Source organism: Glandiceps talaboti, chromosome 3 (genome assembly GCF_964340395.1).
Source record: "Glandiceps talaboti chromosome 3, keGlaTala1.1, whole genome shotgun sequence".
Lineage (NCBI taxonomy): Eukaryota > Metazoa > Hemichordata > Enteropneusta > Spengelidae > Glandiceps > Glandiceps talaboti.
This window is the reverse complement of record NC_135551.1, coordinates 26,098,380-26,114,111: the sequence shown is the minus strand read 5'-3', so window position 1 is coordinate 26,114,111 and position 15,732 is coordinate 26,098,380. Positions and strand designations below refer to the sequence as shown.

At 37.0% G+C, this 15,732-nt stretch overlaps 2 protein-coding genes across 2 annotated transcripts; both read right to left on the bottom strand.

The window, feature by feature from the left end:
* Positions 1-2,224: 2,224 nt before the first annotated feature.
* LOC144432748 (betaine--homocysteine S-methyltransferase 1-like) lies at positions 2,225-6,059 on the bottom strand. The gene is made up of 7 exons (XM_078121020.1): positions 6,041-6,059; positions 5,088-5,278; positions 4,645-4,839; positions 4,425-4,536; positions 3,363-3,559; positions 3,019-3,100; positions 2,225-2,514 (listed from the first exon to the last, which is right to left on the bottom strand). Exons 1-7 carry the CDS (start codon positions 6,057-6,059, stop codon positions 2,225-2,227), a joined length of 1,086 nt encoding a protein of 361 aa, XP_077977146.1.
* A 3,742-nt stretch (positions 6,060-9,801) lies between these two features.
* On the bottom strand, positions 9,802-15,001 carry LOC144432740 (betaine--homocysteine S-methyltransferase 1-like). The gene is made up of 7 exons (XM_078121012.1): positions 14,926-15,001; positions 13,718-13,908; positions 12,243-12,437; positions 11,844-11,955; positions 11,042-11,238; positions 10,819-10,900; positions 9,802-10,091 (listed from the first exon to the last, which is right to left on the bottom strand). The coding sequence occupies exons 1-7, from the start codon at positions 14,942-14,944 to the stop codon at positions 9,802-9,804; spliced, it is 1,086 nt and encodes a 361-aa protein (XP_077977138.1). The 5' UTR covers positions 14,945-15,001.
* Positions 15,002-15,732: the final 731 nt, after the last annotated feature.

The window sequence follows — 15,732 nt, the reverse complement described above, 5'->3', positions numbered from 1 at the left end:
AATTTCACGACTCTAATCTCAGACAGACATGATTATCGCAGACCGATTCTGATTTTATCCTGGCAAATTGTATATATGTGTACAACTGAGCTACGACAAGTACAAGTGAGTTTAATTTTGAAAGCGAATATGCCTGAGCGTTATCTGACAATTTGTGTAATCTAATATTTATTAATATTTTTTTTTAATTCAGACTGACCTGAATTATTGCATTCAATGACATCAATACAACAGACTATATTTATGTAATTCTCCAAATTACCAATACTAATATCTATCAATTCAGGGGCGTAACTATGACGATGAGTATTTTTGCTAACCTTGTAGCAAGTTAGCAGTTCCAAGACCTTTGTAACATAACTTACCTTTGATTTGGTCTATATTTTTCGAAGTTGTAATAGAGTAAATCCGGACCACACTTCGGGTGACGGCGGTTTAACAGCTTTCCCCGAGCAGCTTATGAGCTATGAATTACATAATGAGATGTATAGACACTCCAGCTATTTGTCTTCAATATCTTAGAAACGTTGCTAAGACAACGCCGTCATGTGACATGTGACAAAGAGAAAAAGTGCAATCAATAACACCCAACATTGCATTGCTCGTTAATGACTTGGTACTTCGGAAGTAAAATTGCTTGCAAGATTATATCTCATTGTATAACGATCGGATTTGAATTCATTTCAGCGACAAACACATCCTCATGGTTATGTAACACATTTATGTGTACCCCCATTAGACTGTTTTAGTCTTCAATACAATATTACACAGATATATATATATATAAATTACTAACCTCTCAGCGCTTCGACATTGGCATCTATGTTAAATTTCCTACACAGACTAAGATTAGAATTATTTGCTCTATGTATTAAATTACAACGCATATTTGTCTTTGTAACACATGTACCATACAAGTCATTGTTAAATCCACAGAAAGGTCGTCAATATATCAAGCCAACATTTGAAATGCCCGTAATATTCCTATCTAAACGGCGAATGATTCAATGGGATATGATTTCAATTGTCATATTGCGTTTTATTAAACATATTATAAATATCACAAAGGGAAAAAGTAAATTGACATATCGTGAATTTTATGAATGTGAGTAGACAATTGATGGAATATGGTACGATCCAGTGTAAATACATGTACAGGGGTAAATGCAATAATAAAAATTAACACAACTCTATTTGATGCAACGCCAGATGGTTTAACACTAGTGTTGTTATTAAATTTACAATATACGTGTACATTTATACCGTCACTTTACCACGCTGTTTTATTTTTGTCACGTTGCCATCCTCCACCTATGTCAATGTCCCCCCTTAGCTTTCTTGTTATATTACTCCCCCACCACCTTTTCTGTCCTCTCTGCCACCCATCGCTCTGAATTCCCTTTTATTAGTAAAGAAACGAGTTAGACAACAAAAGTGTAAAGTATACATAGTAAGTGATGATCAGTTGCAATTGGTTTCCGACACAGAATGAACTTGTTGAACATCTATCTCTGTATTATCATTTAAAAAAAAAAAAAAAAAACTTCTATAAGAAATCATTTTCTGCTTAAATTGAATATTGCTGATAATGTAGCATGTAGCAATCTGCTGTGTCATATTTGAAGAGATTTAATGTAAATAGGGAGAAATATAGGTCAACTACAAATAGAATTATGAATGTTCATCGTTGGAGGCGCTATACAGGCGCGCCACTTTTTTTAGATTTACACATGGCATGCATACGGTTAGAAACAACTGAAAGACCATACACGTGTAGCGTCAACGTTTTTACTCTTGGTTAGCGGATTCTCGAATCACTTGCGTCTTTTGAGATATACCCAAACATGCCATTTAACCCAGTTCGTATAATTGGTGATAAGATAAGTGATTTTTGTTTAGATTAGATTAGATTAGATTAGATTAGATTAGATTAGATTAGATTAGATTCGATTCGATTCGATTCGATTAGATTCGATTAGATTAGATTAGATTAGATTAGATTATAAGGAATGGGAAAATACCATATAACCCCCCCCCCCCCCCCCCCCCAAGAACGAGCAAACAAAAGACCGAAATATTCAATACAAAACCGTGACACTACCCTATATCTGGTCAGGCAGGATATTTTGATAACTGAATCACGATATCCTTACTGGATTTCACCCAAGGTATGATATAGCTTCAACAACCTATCCTATATGACGGTAACTGAATCACGATATCCTTACTGGATTTCACCCAAGGTATGATATAACTTCATGCTTTCATCTGCGACATCTTTCTTCACTTTAGAATCGGTACCATACACGTAGTGCTTGGACATATCAGGGGAGAATCGACTGGCTGGGGGTGAACGACCAAGAGATTCTGCTAAAGCACGTGTATAGAAAGGACGATTACCACAACACACTCCAACGTAGTTGATACCAAGTTTCTTACACTGTTCACCAAACTCCTTGATATCTTCACGGGAACACGACAAGACATCGGTGTCGATGGGAAAGAGATTCTTTCCTAGGGAAAGGAAAAATATGCGGTCTATCTTAAAAGTATAATGTTAGAAAGGTCACCTAGCATATGAACGTTGTGTTTTTGACAAGTCTATCCACCGATGTATTGTAAAGAAAATACGTGTAAAATGTACATGTCTCCTAACTCTTACCACCCAAGGACGGTTTATGTCCCCAACCCCAACCCCAACCCCGCCCAGCGGAGGTTGTAAAAGCAACCACCCCCATGATAATATTGACTTGGCAAACCTACGAGGACTTTAATCTAAATCTAATCACGAGTGGCTCAAATTGTCAGTCTATGCAAAAGCCGTCCCTCCCAAGATGAAAGCTTAGGCTGCATCAGGCTGGCATAGGATACTTACTTGGTGTGTGAACGGGACCTTAATCATTATGGTGGGATTTGATGTCTAACACGTGCATGTGACTACTTTCTATGACAGACAAGTCTAAAGAACGGTGCATATTTATCTCTGTCATAAAAGTTACATGTATTATGTGAACGTACCTGTAATGGGATCAGTTAACATAAAGAAGGTTGGTTCCTTGTCATTACATCTGTATGGGACGGGTACGGCGGCATAGGGACCCTAATAAGGTTTAATACAGATAAAACCTCTTTGTGAGGCTGTTAATGACTTTTAGGTATGAGGGGGGGGGGGGGGAATGGGAGTAACTTCAAATCCAAATGATGTGAATATCAAGGTCACAAATTTTCTGTTAACGTAGTGTGGGTCTTGGAAATACAAGTCCTGGAAACTGTTCTGTTGTTATATTTCAAGAAAACTCAAAACCCATTCTCAGTTCAAACCATGAAGAAAATTGGGGAATCTTTGACATCAGGTAACTCACCGGACACGCCTTTATGATGTCCTTCATCAATGGAATCATGGTACTAGGACCACGCCCACAATTTAAACCTATGACGTCAGCACCAGCTTCTTTCAGTTTCTTACAGGCTTCAGTCAAGGGTACCATGTCAGCTGTGATTGCCTGGTTATTCTTTGTGCCAACTATAAATGGTGCCATTGTAAGAACTATTGGAAGGCCTGTATGTATAGGGAAAGTCTGTGTATCATTAATCATATATCATGAAGAATCTATGATAACTATTGTTGTAAATCTGCGTTTTATTAACAGAGTGAAACATCACTTAGTTCTGTATAATTGAAAATCCCCTATTCACCAATCATCCGCTTATCCTACTTGTATGTATGTATGTATGTATGTATGTATGTATGTATGTATGTATGTATGTATGTATGTATGTATGTATGTATGTATGTATGTATATACTATGTATGTATGTATGTATGTATGTATGTATGTATGGATGTACATTTATGTATGTAATGTATGTATGTACGTACGTACGTACGCACGCACGCACGCACGAACGTATGCACGTACGTAAGTACGTACGTATGTATGTATGTATGTATGTATGTATGTATGTATGTATGTACATGTATGTATGTATGTATGTATGTATGTATGTATGTATGTATGTATGTAAGTATGTATGTATGAATGTATGTATGTATGTATGTATGTATGTATGTATGTATGTGTGTATGTATGTGTATGTATGTATGTATGTATGTATGTATGTATGTGTATGTATGTATGTATGTATGTATGTATGTATGTGTGTGTGTATGTGTATGTATGTATGTATGTATGTATGTATGTGTGTGTGTATGTATGTATGTATGTATGTATGTATGTATGTATGTATGTATGTATGTATGTATGTATGTATGTATGTATGTATGTGTGTATGTATGTGTGTATGTATGTGTATGTATGTAATGTATTACTCGTCATCTTTCTGTTTTAATTGCCGCCAGTAAAACATTCAAAATTGTGCATGATCTCTGATTCGAACATACACACATATATTCGCAAACTTACCTTTTCCATACTGTTTTATGGCCTCCACCGCTAACATAGCTTCTCCGAAGTGCGCAAAGGTTTCTGCCACCATGAAGTCTGCACCAGCTTCTACGGCCCAGTTAGTCATTTCCTGTTTGATAACAGAGCCTATATAAGTCTTATTTAGTTTTCAAATCAAATCAAGTAACTCAGAGTATTGGCCTTACTTTGAATTGGAAAAATATCCACACATTCTCACCTTAAACATTAGTTTGATTTCTTGATGTCGTTCGAGATTATCTGGTTGATAGATGTTAGTATTACAGATATTTCCCGCCATAAGTGTCCCGGTTTCATCGGCAACTTCACGGGCCATTCTTAATGCTTCTCGATTCAGTTTCTCCGTTTGGTCTTCTTTTCCGATGAGGCGTGTTTTCTCTCTGCTTGCATAGTACTGTAAATAGACGAATGCAGACTGAGTGACCTTCATTTCTGTTCAATCCAAACCTAATATTCTTAATTTCATAATAATGTGATCATAGCACATCTCGAAAAATGGAATGGCTATATGAACAGCGCCATCTCTCACAGAGTGAACTAGATTAACACTGGGTTTGCAGTCGAAAGTTCTCAGCTTATGAAATTGTATTGTGTGTATTGGTCAAAATTGTGGTACGTATCGTTACTATTGTTGTTACGTACCGTGAAAGCAAGAACAACGTCACTTCCGCTATGTACAAAATCCCTGTATGCATTTCGGACCAGTTCGGGATGATCAAGAACTACCTGGGGAACATAAGAACCAGCTTGAAGATAACCTAATCTCTCGAAGTAATACAAGTATCCTTCCGCTGCGATTACCGCTTCACCATCTCCAAGCCTCTCGATCAAACCTAAACAAGACAAACAGTACGTGATGCTTACTCGTGTTGATTTGTTGGAAGGTAATAATCACTCAGGAACAATGAATATTCATTGTTCATCTAATGCATATTCATACCTGAGGCAACAGTACTAGTATGGTTCAACTGTTAGAAAAAAAACAGAGGTGAATAAAGAGTTTTAATTTGGTGTTTCTTGGCAATGGAGCCAAATTTGTGATGTGAAATCTTGAAATAAAAAATACTGTAATCAATATTCAATATATAAATAAAAGACTATACATCAGTGCGAAAACTTGTATTATATATAAAAAAAAAAAAATATCACATGAGGCGATAGAGATGAAATAAAATAGAACAACAAATCTGATGATGACATTCTATTTAAATAAATTAGAAAACAAGCAAAAATGGTACAAGTCACTACAGCAAAATAAAACACGTGTCCTACCGTTTATTATGAAATGAAAAAGAAAAAATTACATAATAAAACTATTCATTCTTCTCATATATTTTGTATTGTGCATCAATCTCTATTAGCCTGTAGGCCGTGACGGGGCGCCCTCACAGGTCGGCCAAGAAAGGAGGCCGGTGAGTGCGGCAAGACGTATCTTACAGTCTACAATGTCTATATACATCAGATTAACAAAATAATAATCATCCAGGGATCTATTTTCCTCCAAATTGCAAAAAATAATGAATGAAAAAAAAAACGTCGACCGAACGGACGAACTAGGAAGAAATTTTTTCCGTAAATTATATTGTTTGCCTCACCTTTGACGTTCTTAGACATGTTTCGTTCACTTTCTTGAAGTTTGATCTCGAATTAAATAAATTTGACAAATCTTCAGATAATCTCTGGCTAGGATTTACAAACAATGAAATTGTTAACGTTAATGATGTTGATAGATGGTACAGCACAGAATATACAGTGATATAAAACTACAATTATTTCGTGATAATTGTTGAGCAGGTGTGTTTGCAGCATTCTTAAATATTTAGGGTTTCTGAAAAAACATTGCATTTTAGGGGGAAACCTGGAATATCACAATCAAGGGTTTGTAGATCTGCTCCACTTGTAGTGTAGGTTGCAATTGCCCCCCCCCCCTCCCGAGGCAAAGTTATTTTGCGAAACTTCATACCAAACTTGTGATCATGCGATATCATAAGATATTTAGGAATACATGATGAGTCACATGATAATGGGGTCACGATTGTTTCACAAATGGTACGGTGGGACACTGTACAATGCATGAATGCCGTCAAGTAATATATTACTGGTTGGTTCAAATGTATATATAGTGTTTATTTACCCAAAAGCACAAATGAACATTACAGATACACATACAAAAATACTATTTCGTGGGTAAATAGAGGAATCGGGATTTAGCTTACAGCTATTCAAGCCTGTCCCCTACCATATTTATATACAATGTTTGACAGCAAAGTGATATAGCAAAAGGAAATACATAGTACCTCGGAGTTCATAGTACTTATGAATGTCATCATAGTTAACGTTCAAGAGTGCAGACACACAAATACATCAACTCGATACTGTCTTACTCCGGAGACAACAATCGTACCAGGGTCCAATAAACAGTGCAGACTAGTTTAGCTAGCTGATAGTTCGAGACCCTCTTGCTTGAGAATGACAGTTTATCATCGTTTTAGGGTCCTCATGTCAACCAAGCTATAGAGAACACAAGATCGTAGCAAGGTTCAAAGCCCGGGGTTCAAATTTTACACAATTGTTACATTTGCACTATCACGGTCTGGAAGAGTGTCAAATACAAGTTCACAAATTATTGACGGATTTCATTATGAATTCCGGTCTTGACCCGGAAATCAGATGATTAAGAGTTGATAGATCGTATACATTGCGAAAAATTATTCACAGTGTACTTGCCTTACCTGTCCTCAGCAGAACTTGTCAATGAACATTATGTTGATAACGGGGGTGACAATTACTCTAAGTTCCGACGTCCCAGTATCAAACATTGCCGGTTTTATTATAAAATTGCATCGTGACTGATGAAGGAGCATCCCCCTGTCGTATTACATTTTTGTACAATTGCCCCAACTAAACAATACCGTATATGTTTTTTTCTGATCGCATATTCTTTTTCCCCCGACAGGCTGTTCAAGTGCTCCAAAAAGAGCAAATTATGAAACACATTTCAGACAAGGAACAAAAGTTTACCACTATGACAGAATTACACTCTAGGAAATAACTTACCCTGCGTTTAAGTATCTACATGTGGCCTTGAAAAGAACATGTGATTGACAGGTGTGTAAAGTATTCCCATGTACCCGTAAAGCGTTTGGTTTCGTTCTGTTGTAACTAACTTATATAACACGTTAGATATAACAGGAACTAATGAAAGTACCCGAAATGACTACAATTTGCATTGCACATATAGACGTGCATATTGCGAGATAAATTTTACTAAAGCTATGTGTATCATTCAGTAATCAAAGTTGAATTGATTAATCAAGGTGCAATTTTATTCAGCTCAAGAGGTCAAGATGTTGAGTCTTCGTGAATATATATATATATATATATATATATATATATATATATATATATATATATATATATATATATATATATATATATATATTCGTTATAATACATCCATATTTTTAGATAACTGCTACTAACAATGGATGGACATGCAATGATATCAACCCCCGTGAACTGACATATCTCATTTGTACTTTATCAAAATTAAATGCCATATTATGTAGTTTTAATCACGGTCTGTTCTAGTGATATATTATAATACATGTATTATGTTGTTGTCTGACGTTTGACCTTCAGTAGTCTTCAGTAGACGCTATCTATACTAGTAAATGACATATTATTTAGTTTATTCTTTGTCTGTTCTAGTCATTTATTATGATATTAAGTAGTCGTCTGACGTTTGACCTTCAGTAGGTCGCCAACAACTGACCGCATTATGACCTCGCGTGACTAGAAAACTCATCGCAATACAAAGTCATGAATGTTATCTCACAGAAAAAAACAACGTGGACTTCGGAAAGTATCACATTAAAGTTATAGTAATTGTAATATTCACTGGACTATGCAGTTTTAACCCAGACATCATTAAGGGATCGGAGCTTTTAAAATGTCATTAAAATTGCAGACAAATGCAATATGTGTTTAATACATGTACAAGATACATTTGTGATGAGTGCCGTATTTCACATCAGATACAATACTGTATACAAATAAACATTGTTGAATTGAATAAAGGAGTTTGATTTCATCTTAGCTACAAAGGTACACATAGAAGTATACAGATGGGTTATTTCAATCAATCCTGCATTGTTGAACCTATGAACTGTGAAAATCAACAAATATGGCTTTGAAGAAATCTGCTGTACACGTACTGAGAGGAGGCATTATGGGAAGTAAGCAACTTCTGTGTCCCCTATTGTGATAAAGTCAAATAACATGCAACAAAGATAAAAAAAAACCAGTTACTTTTAAAGTAAGTAAACACTTTCTACTGCAGCTGTCCCCTTTCCTTTCAGTACTTTTTTTCCCAAATCCTCAGTGTTCTGTACTACTAGTCACCTCGATATTTTCCCTCTCTCCCATCTCAGGTGTCTTTTACTTCCTCCCTAAACCCCCCCCCCCAACACAGACACGCACACGTACACACAGACACATACATACACAGACAGACAGACAGACACACAGACACACAGACACACACACAGACACATACACACACAGACAGACACACACACACACGCGCGCGCGCACACACACACACACATACATACACGCACAGACAGACAGACACACACACACACACACACACACACACACACACAGCTCACCTATTATAACCATAATAACAAAGTGACTTAGGTTGGAACGCAATAAGTGACACACAACACGTAAAAATTGAACCAAATTTATTGTATTACAAATTTCCATTAAAGGCCACTCCCTCCTTTCAAATATAATAGTAATAGTCTGCATTGAATTGATACACATTCTGTACACTAATTATGGACAAATATAACAAATATGAAATAATGCCAAGCCGAATTCAACTGGCATAACAGCTCGACGTCACCCGCTCTTCAATTCCATCGTGAGAGGGTGTTACAAAGAATATTGTATTTTCAGAAATTTTACCCACTTTGAAAGTTGGACATTTCTAAACTGGTGCAATCGGGTATTTTTTCGAAGCATTCAAGTGTTTTGGTACGCACAAAGTAATATTGACCGAACTAGTTTTGTTTAATATGTCGATTCTGTTTTAATGTATTTTAATCAAAAATGACCTTAACATGATAAACAATGGAAAGTGATGTTTCGATCGTCAAGAACGTCATCAAAATAATATAAAAAATATACAAACAATAGAAATAGATTACATTTATACATCAATTTATGATTTTTTTCCTAGCTGTGGTATTATTTCTACTGTTTGTATATGTTTATATTCACTGTCAAATAATCACTAAAGCTTCAACAACCCATCCTATATGGCGGTAACTGAACAGTGATATCCTCACTCGATTTCACCCAAGGTATGATATAACTTCATGCTTTCATCTGCGACATCTTTCTTCACTTTAGAATCGGTACCATACACGTAGTGCTTGGACATATCAGGGGAGAATCGACTGGCTGGGGGTGAACGACCAAGAGATTCTGCTAAAGCACGTGTATAGAAAGGACGATTACCACAACACACTCCAACGTAGTTGATACCAAGTTTCTTACACTGTTCACCAAACTCCTTGATATCTTCTCGAGAACACGACAAGACATCGATTTCTGCGGGGAACAGTTTCTTTCCTAAAAATAGAAATTTAGCAAATTAGCAGAAAAAACCAACGGATTATCCTTTCAATATGTTGAAATAACGACAGGGTGATATTTGTGTTTTTGTGATCTTATATCATTCACCTAAGTAGCGATCTCAGTGGTGGTGGTGGTGGTGGTGGTGGTGGTGGTGGTTGTGGTGGTGGTGGTGGTGGTAGTGGTGGCGGCGGTGGTGGAGGTGGTGGTGGTGGTGGTGGTGGTGGTGGTGGAGATGGTGGTGGTGGTGGTGGTGGCGGCGGCGGCGGTGGTGGTACGTGGTAACAATGTTGTTTGCCAAGGAATATATCACGTATTCTTGGAATTAGCTAAAAACTAGGTTGTATCACTGGAAATGTACTACTTGTTTACCAGTGGAAATAAATATCAGTATAATTATGAAAACGTAATAAAATAAAATGAAATAAAATAAAATAAATTAAAATAAAATAAAATAAAGACACACACACACACACACACACACACACACACATACACACACAGGCCTAGGGATATTGAGGAAAATAGACAAATATGCTAGATATATCAATCAAGATCCTTGATATTAGATATATATCTGGGTAGGTGAGTGGGTGTGTGTGTGCGAGAAAATGTTATCATAATGTACTTTGTAGCATTTGACTACTAAACAAGACAATTAATGAACAAGAACTTTGACTTTCTATATTACCCATCGGTGTTATTCATTAATTTTAAACATTACCTGTTAATGGATCAGTCAACATGAAAAAAGTTGGTTCCTTTACACTACATCTGAATGGTGCAGGTACTGCTGCGTAGGGTCCCTGTCATACAATGGATGTGATCATAACAAGAAGAAATTAGCCAAACATAATGGACATGTGGTCCAGACTGTTCTGAATAAGATATGACCAACATAATCATTTATATTGCACGCAATATTGCCATGACGTCAGTGAACTCACCGGACACGCCTTTATGATGTCCTTCATCAATGGAATCATGGTACTAGGACCACGCCCACAATTTAAACCTATGACATCAGCACCAGCATCTTTCAGTTTCTTACAGGCTTCAGTCAAGGGTACCATGTCAGCTGTGATTGCCTGGTTATTCTTTGTCGCTACTACAAATGGTGCCATTGTAAGGACAATCGGAAGGCCTGTAAGGAAATAAATGTTTTCATCATAATCAAAATAGTATATGTATTATGAAAGTACGTACAACCTCGTTACACATTTGAAAAGGAAATGGTCACCTTCGCCCATGCCCTTTTACTATCTACAACACGCTAAGTAATATAAACACATACACAATATCGCCCTCCTGTCTGTCTGCCTGTTAATTATTGCCTCTCTACTTTCAAATCTGTGTTTATGTGTCTATTTTCTCTCTGACTCTGCCCAACCTGTTTGACAATGTCTGTCTGTCTGTCTGTCTGTCTCTCTGTCTGTCTGTGTGTATGTATGTCTGTCTGTATGTGTCACTCTCACTCTCTCTGTCTCTTTGTCTGTCTGTCTGTCTGTCTGTCTGTATGTCTGTCTGCCTGTCTGTCTCTGTCTCTCTCTGTGTCTCTCTCTCTCTCTGTCTCTCTCTGTCTCTGTCTCTCTGTCTCTCTCTCTCTCTCTCTCTCTCTCTCTCTCTCTCTCTCTCTCTCTCTCTCTCTCTCTCTCTCTCTCTCTCTCTCTCTCTCTCTCTCTCTCTCAATAAGATACCTAGCTTAGGTACTTTCCCTGATAAGTACCGTTCATTTACATACAAACGTACCTTTTCCATATTCTTTGAGAGTTTCAACTGCTAGCATGGCCTCACCGAGGTGAGCAAAGGTTTCTGCCAAAATGAAGTCGGCACCAGCTTCGACAGCCCACGTGATCATTTCCTGTAAAAATGAAGTCATTATTTCAATGGTAATATGTGTAACAAAAAGATTGTTTGTGAGCCCCGGGGAGACAACACAATGAAGACAAAATACGTTGTAGTAACGTAAGTTTGAAGACAGTGTGCAGTATGTCAATAGCTTTGAGTTGTTTTGCAGTTTCAGAAAGTGCCCCCGTTATGCGCCAAAAGACCCAACGAAATGCCAAAAATACGGGTCCCTTGAACAGCTTTTTTAATTTATTTTGTCTGGCCTTACGTTGAATTGGGAAAATATCCACACATTCTCACCTTAAACATTAGTTTGATTTCTTGGTGTCGTTCTGGATTATCTGGTAGATAGATATTAGTATTACAAATATTTCCCGCCATAAGTGTCCCGGTTTCATCGGCAACTTCACGGGCCATTCTTAATGCTTCTCGATTCAGTTTCTCCGTTAGATCCTCTTTCCCAATCAGACGTGTCTTTTCCCGCGTAGCATAATACTGCAATCAGATGAAATGGACATTATTAAACACCACTTTCCGTAAAGAGCTGTGATACATTTTACTCAATGGTTCATGTCGGGTATATTCTGGTTTATTACATCGATCGGAATCGAGTCTGAGAGTCGAGTTTACGGCTAATATAAGGCTGGGGTCAGAATTTACGGCAGAGGTAGGCTGGGAAGAAAATAGGGGCCGTGAAAAAAATTGAGGGTTCAATTTGTATGACGATTCTAATGGTCTTAAAGGAGGTCCCGAAAATTAAACTTCGGGAGTGGTCGTTTATCAAGTAAATTAAACAATTTACGATACTCCTTCCCACACCCTCCCCAGTGGCGATGCTGTTTCTTTCTAGAATCAAGATTGACAGATAAAACCTGCTGACTAAGTATCCCCAAGTATAGCCCAGTGTCATCAGACCTTTTTTCACAAAGTCCATATTACAATTGTACAGAAATGTCTCATTGTTATGTATGGACGTTGAAGTTGATTTCCACTCTTAGTTTAATTTAGTGCACCATACTAAACATCTCTAAAGTGGAGCAGAGAGGGGGTGCTGTATAATTACACAACGGTACAATGTCAATTAAAATAAGTGTAGCCGGTAGGGGGGCTACGAAAATTAGTGGGTTCATTTCGGTGTGGGGCCTTGAAATGTTTTGAGAGCGCAAATAGGGGGGGGGGGCTGCGAAAAGATTTTTGACCAAAATAATTTCTTCCAAGCCCGTAAATTCTGACCCCAGCCTAATGTTTATCGTATTGTCATAAAACAACATTTTTTTGTACAAAATTGAATTTAGTTTTCAAGAAGTATATACATAGTACGAAATCTGATGAGAAAGTTTCAAACATTTCTGACATATCTTGGCAATTCAGAAAAATTCAACCTCACTTAGAAGAACAAGTTTGGCAGCCTAGGTATCCATCAAGTATTAATGAAAGTGTTGTTAGGCCTCATATTTATGCAAAACCAACATAAGATTGAATACATTGTTCACAGAATGAATAAATAAATGGCCTCATACACGGAATATGCTGAACCATAGACAGTAGAGGGGGAGACTGCCTATGGCTGAACGAAGTAATGACGTGGCAGAGTTGAACAGTGAGCTTCTCTTCGTTGTAAAGCTAATACATCCCCTCTCCCAACTTATGCAGAAGAACAAATGCACACTTACACAAGCGTGTGATTCGGTCATTCTCGAATAGTTTGGCGAAAAACGAAATTAAATATTGGTGGAACTGCCATGTGGTTATTATTACTTAAAACATATTTTTACCGTGAAAGCAAGTACAACGTCACTTCCGCTATGTACAAAGTCTTTGTATGCATTTCGGACAAGTTCAGGATGATCAAGAACTACTTGGGGAACCGAAGGACCAACCTGAAGATAACCCAATCTCTCAAAATAAAATAAGAATCCTTCCGCGATGATGACCATTTCGCCATCATTAAGCCTTTCCATTAAACCTGCCAACAAAAAAAGTAAGATGAGAGAGAGACGGAGACAGAGACAGACAGACAGACAGACAGACATACATACATACAGACAGACAGACATGTGTGTGTATGTGTATGTGTGTGTGTGTGTGTCTGTCTGTCTGTCTGTCTGTCTGTCTGATAGAGATGTTTCTTTTCCTCCTGCCCCCTTTTCTTGGCTGTGTACGGTTTTCCTTGTGTGTGTTTAAAATAAATACTAGTAAAACATTTTAAACATGAAACAAACCTCGAGACTTATCTTTATCTACATGCATCTAAGATAAAGCAACTCAACGTGATTTTGGAGGAAATTGGTTTATATCACAATTATATTATCATACATCTTTATATTACAGAACGATTAAATGATGTATCTTTTGTCAACAAAAAATTGCTACGAGACTATATTAAATATATGCTTGGATTTCGTCACAGATGAGATGATATCTGTATTTTTAACGTGTTTCCAAGTTTAGTTCGTAAACTTATTATTATACTATGCACGAGCCAAGTCGAACATCAAATAAAGAATATATATACTCCCAGTCGTTCCGTCTGACGTGTCACGACAGCACGTGTCCACGTCACTAGTTCTGCTGTGTTCGTTCGAAATATGATTCAAATCGTTCAAAATTGCCTACTTTCGCTGATTTTGACATTACTGGCGCTGGTATAATTATGTTATTCTCCAATATTTTTCTTCGTTCAGCCGGAAAATACTCATTACTTAAGGGTTGTCATTACTCGTCTAGTGACTCGTAGTGACAAAGACCCCTTAGGTCACTCGTATTTTCCTTGGCTGAACGGAGAAAAAATATCGGGGAATAACACCTAAATAAACATCACTGCTCTACCAGTGACTAATTAAATGATCATTTTGTTATAAGTATACAGAATTTCATTTAGTGAAATTATGGAAAAGCGTCGATTTAGGAAATCAAATCATTAAAATAATAAAACCCGAGTAAAATTTGATAACAAATAATGGATATTTGATGTTTAACTGACCTTTGACCTTTGCAGACATGGTGTCAAGCAATCGTGACTTCAAGATAACCGCACACACTTCAGCAACTTTCGTCTGCAAAACTTTTTCAAAAGAACAGACATTTATGACCGTGTATCAAAAATTGCTTCATATCCATTATTCTTCATGGGTGAGCCCCCCCCCCCATGCTTTATACGGTGGCCCAAAAGTGGCACAGGAACAATACATTTGTGGAACAAATAATTGATTTTTAAGAGGAGAATATTTAATACAAGGATAAAAGTTTTCTTTCATATGACAAAACATAATGCTTTATCCGCATTTTACTGTCCTTACCTGTGATGACGTGGTATTGTATTTAAGTCAGTTGCTATTAGCTTTAAAACACTGTACCCCTCAGATATTAATTATATGTTTTTTTGTTTACAATTCAACAACATACGGTTTTCCAATGCAGTAAAATATTTCACTACGAAGATAAAAAAATGATAAATTTTCACTTATTATCATGTCACGACTTGTGTCATTTTTACCTTCCGTAAGGAAGGTTTTAATATAGCAATGAAGTGTGTGTGTTGTGTGTGTGTCTGTCTGTATCACCATTTCCGAAAAAACGGTTGCATCAATTCAAACGAAATTTCATAGACATATTCCGTCAGGTAATGGCAAGAACTGATTAGGTTTTGGTAATAATCCAATGAATATTAATGACCAATTTGAGTAATTAATCGATCAAATGAGTATAAAGTTGGCGTCAGATTCAGATTCAGGTAGCATTATCTGATGAACGTTATACTGAGCGTCAGTTGGCCTCAGATCTGAAGACA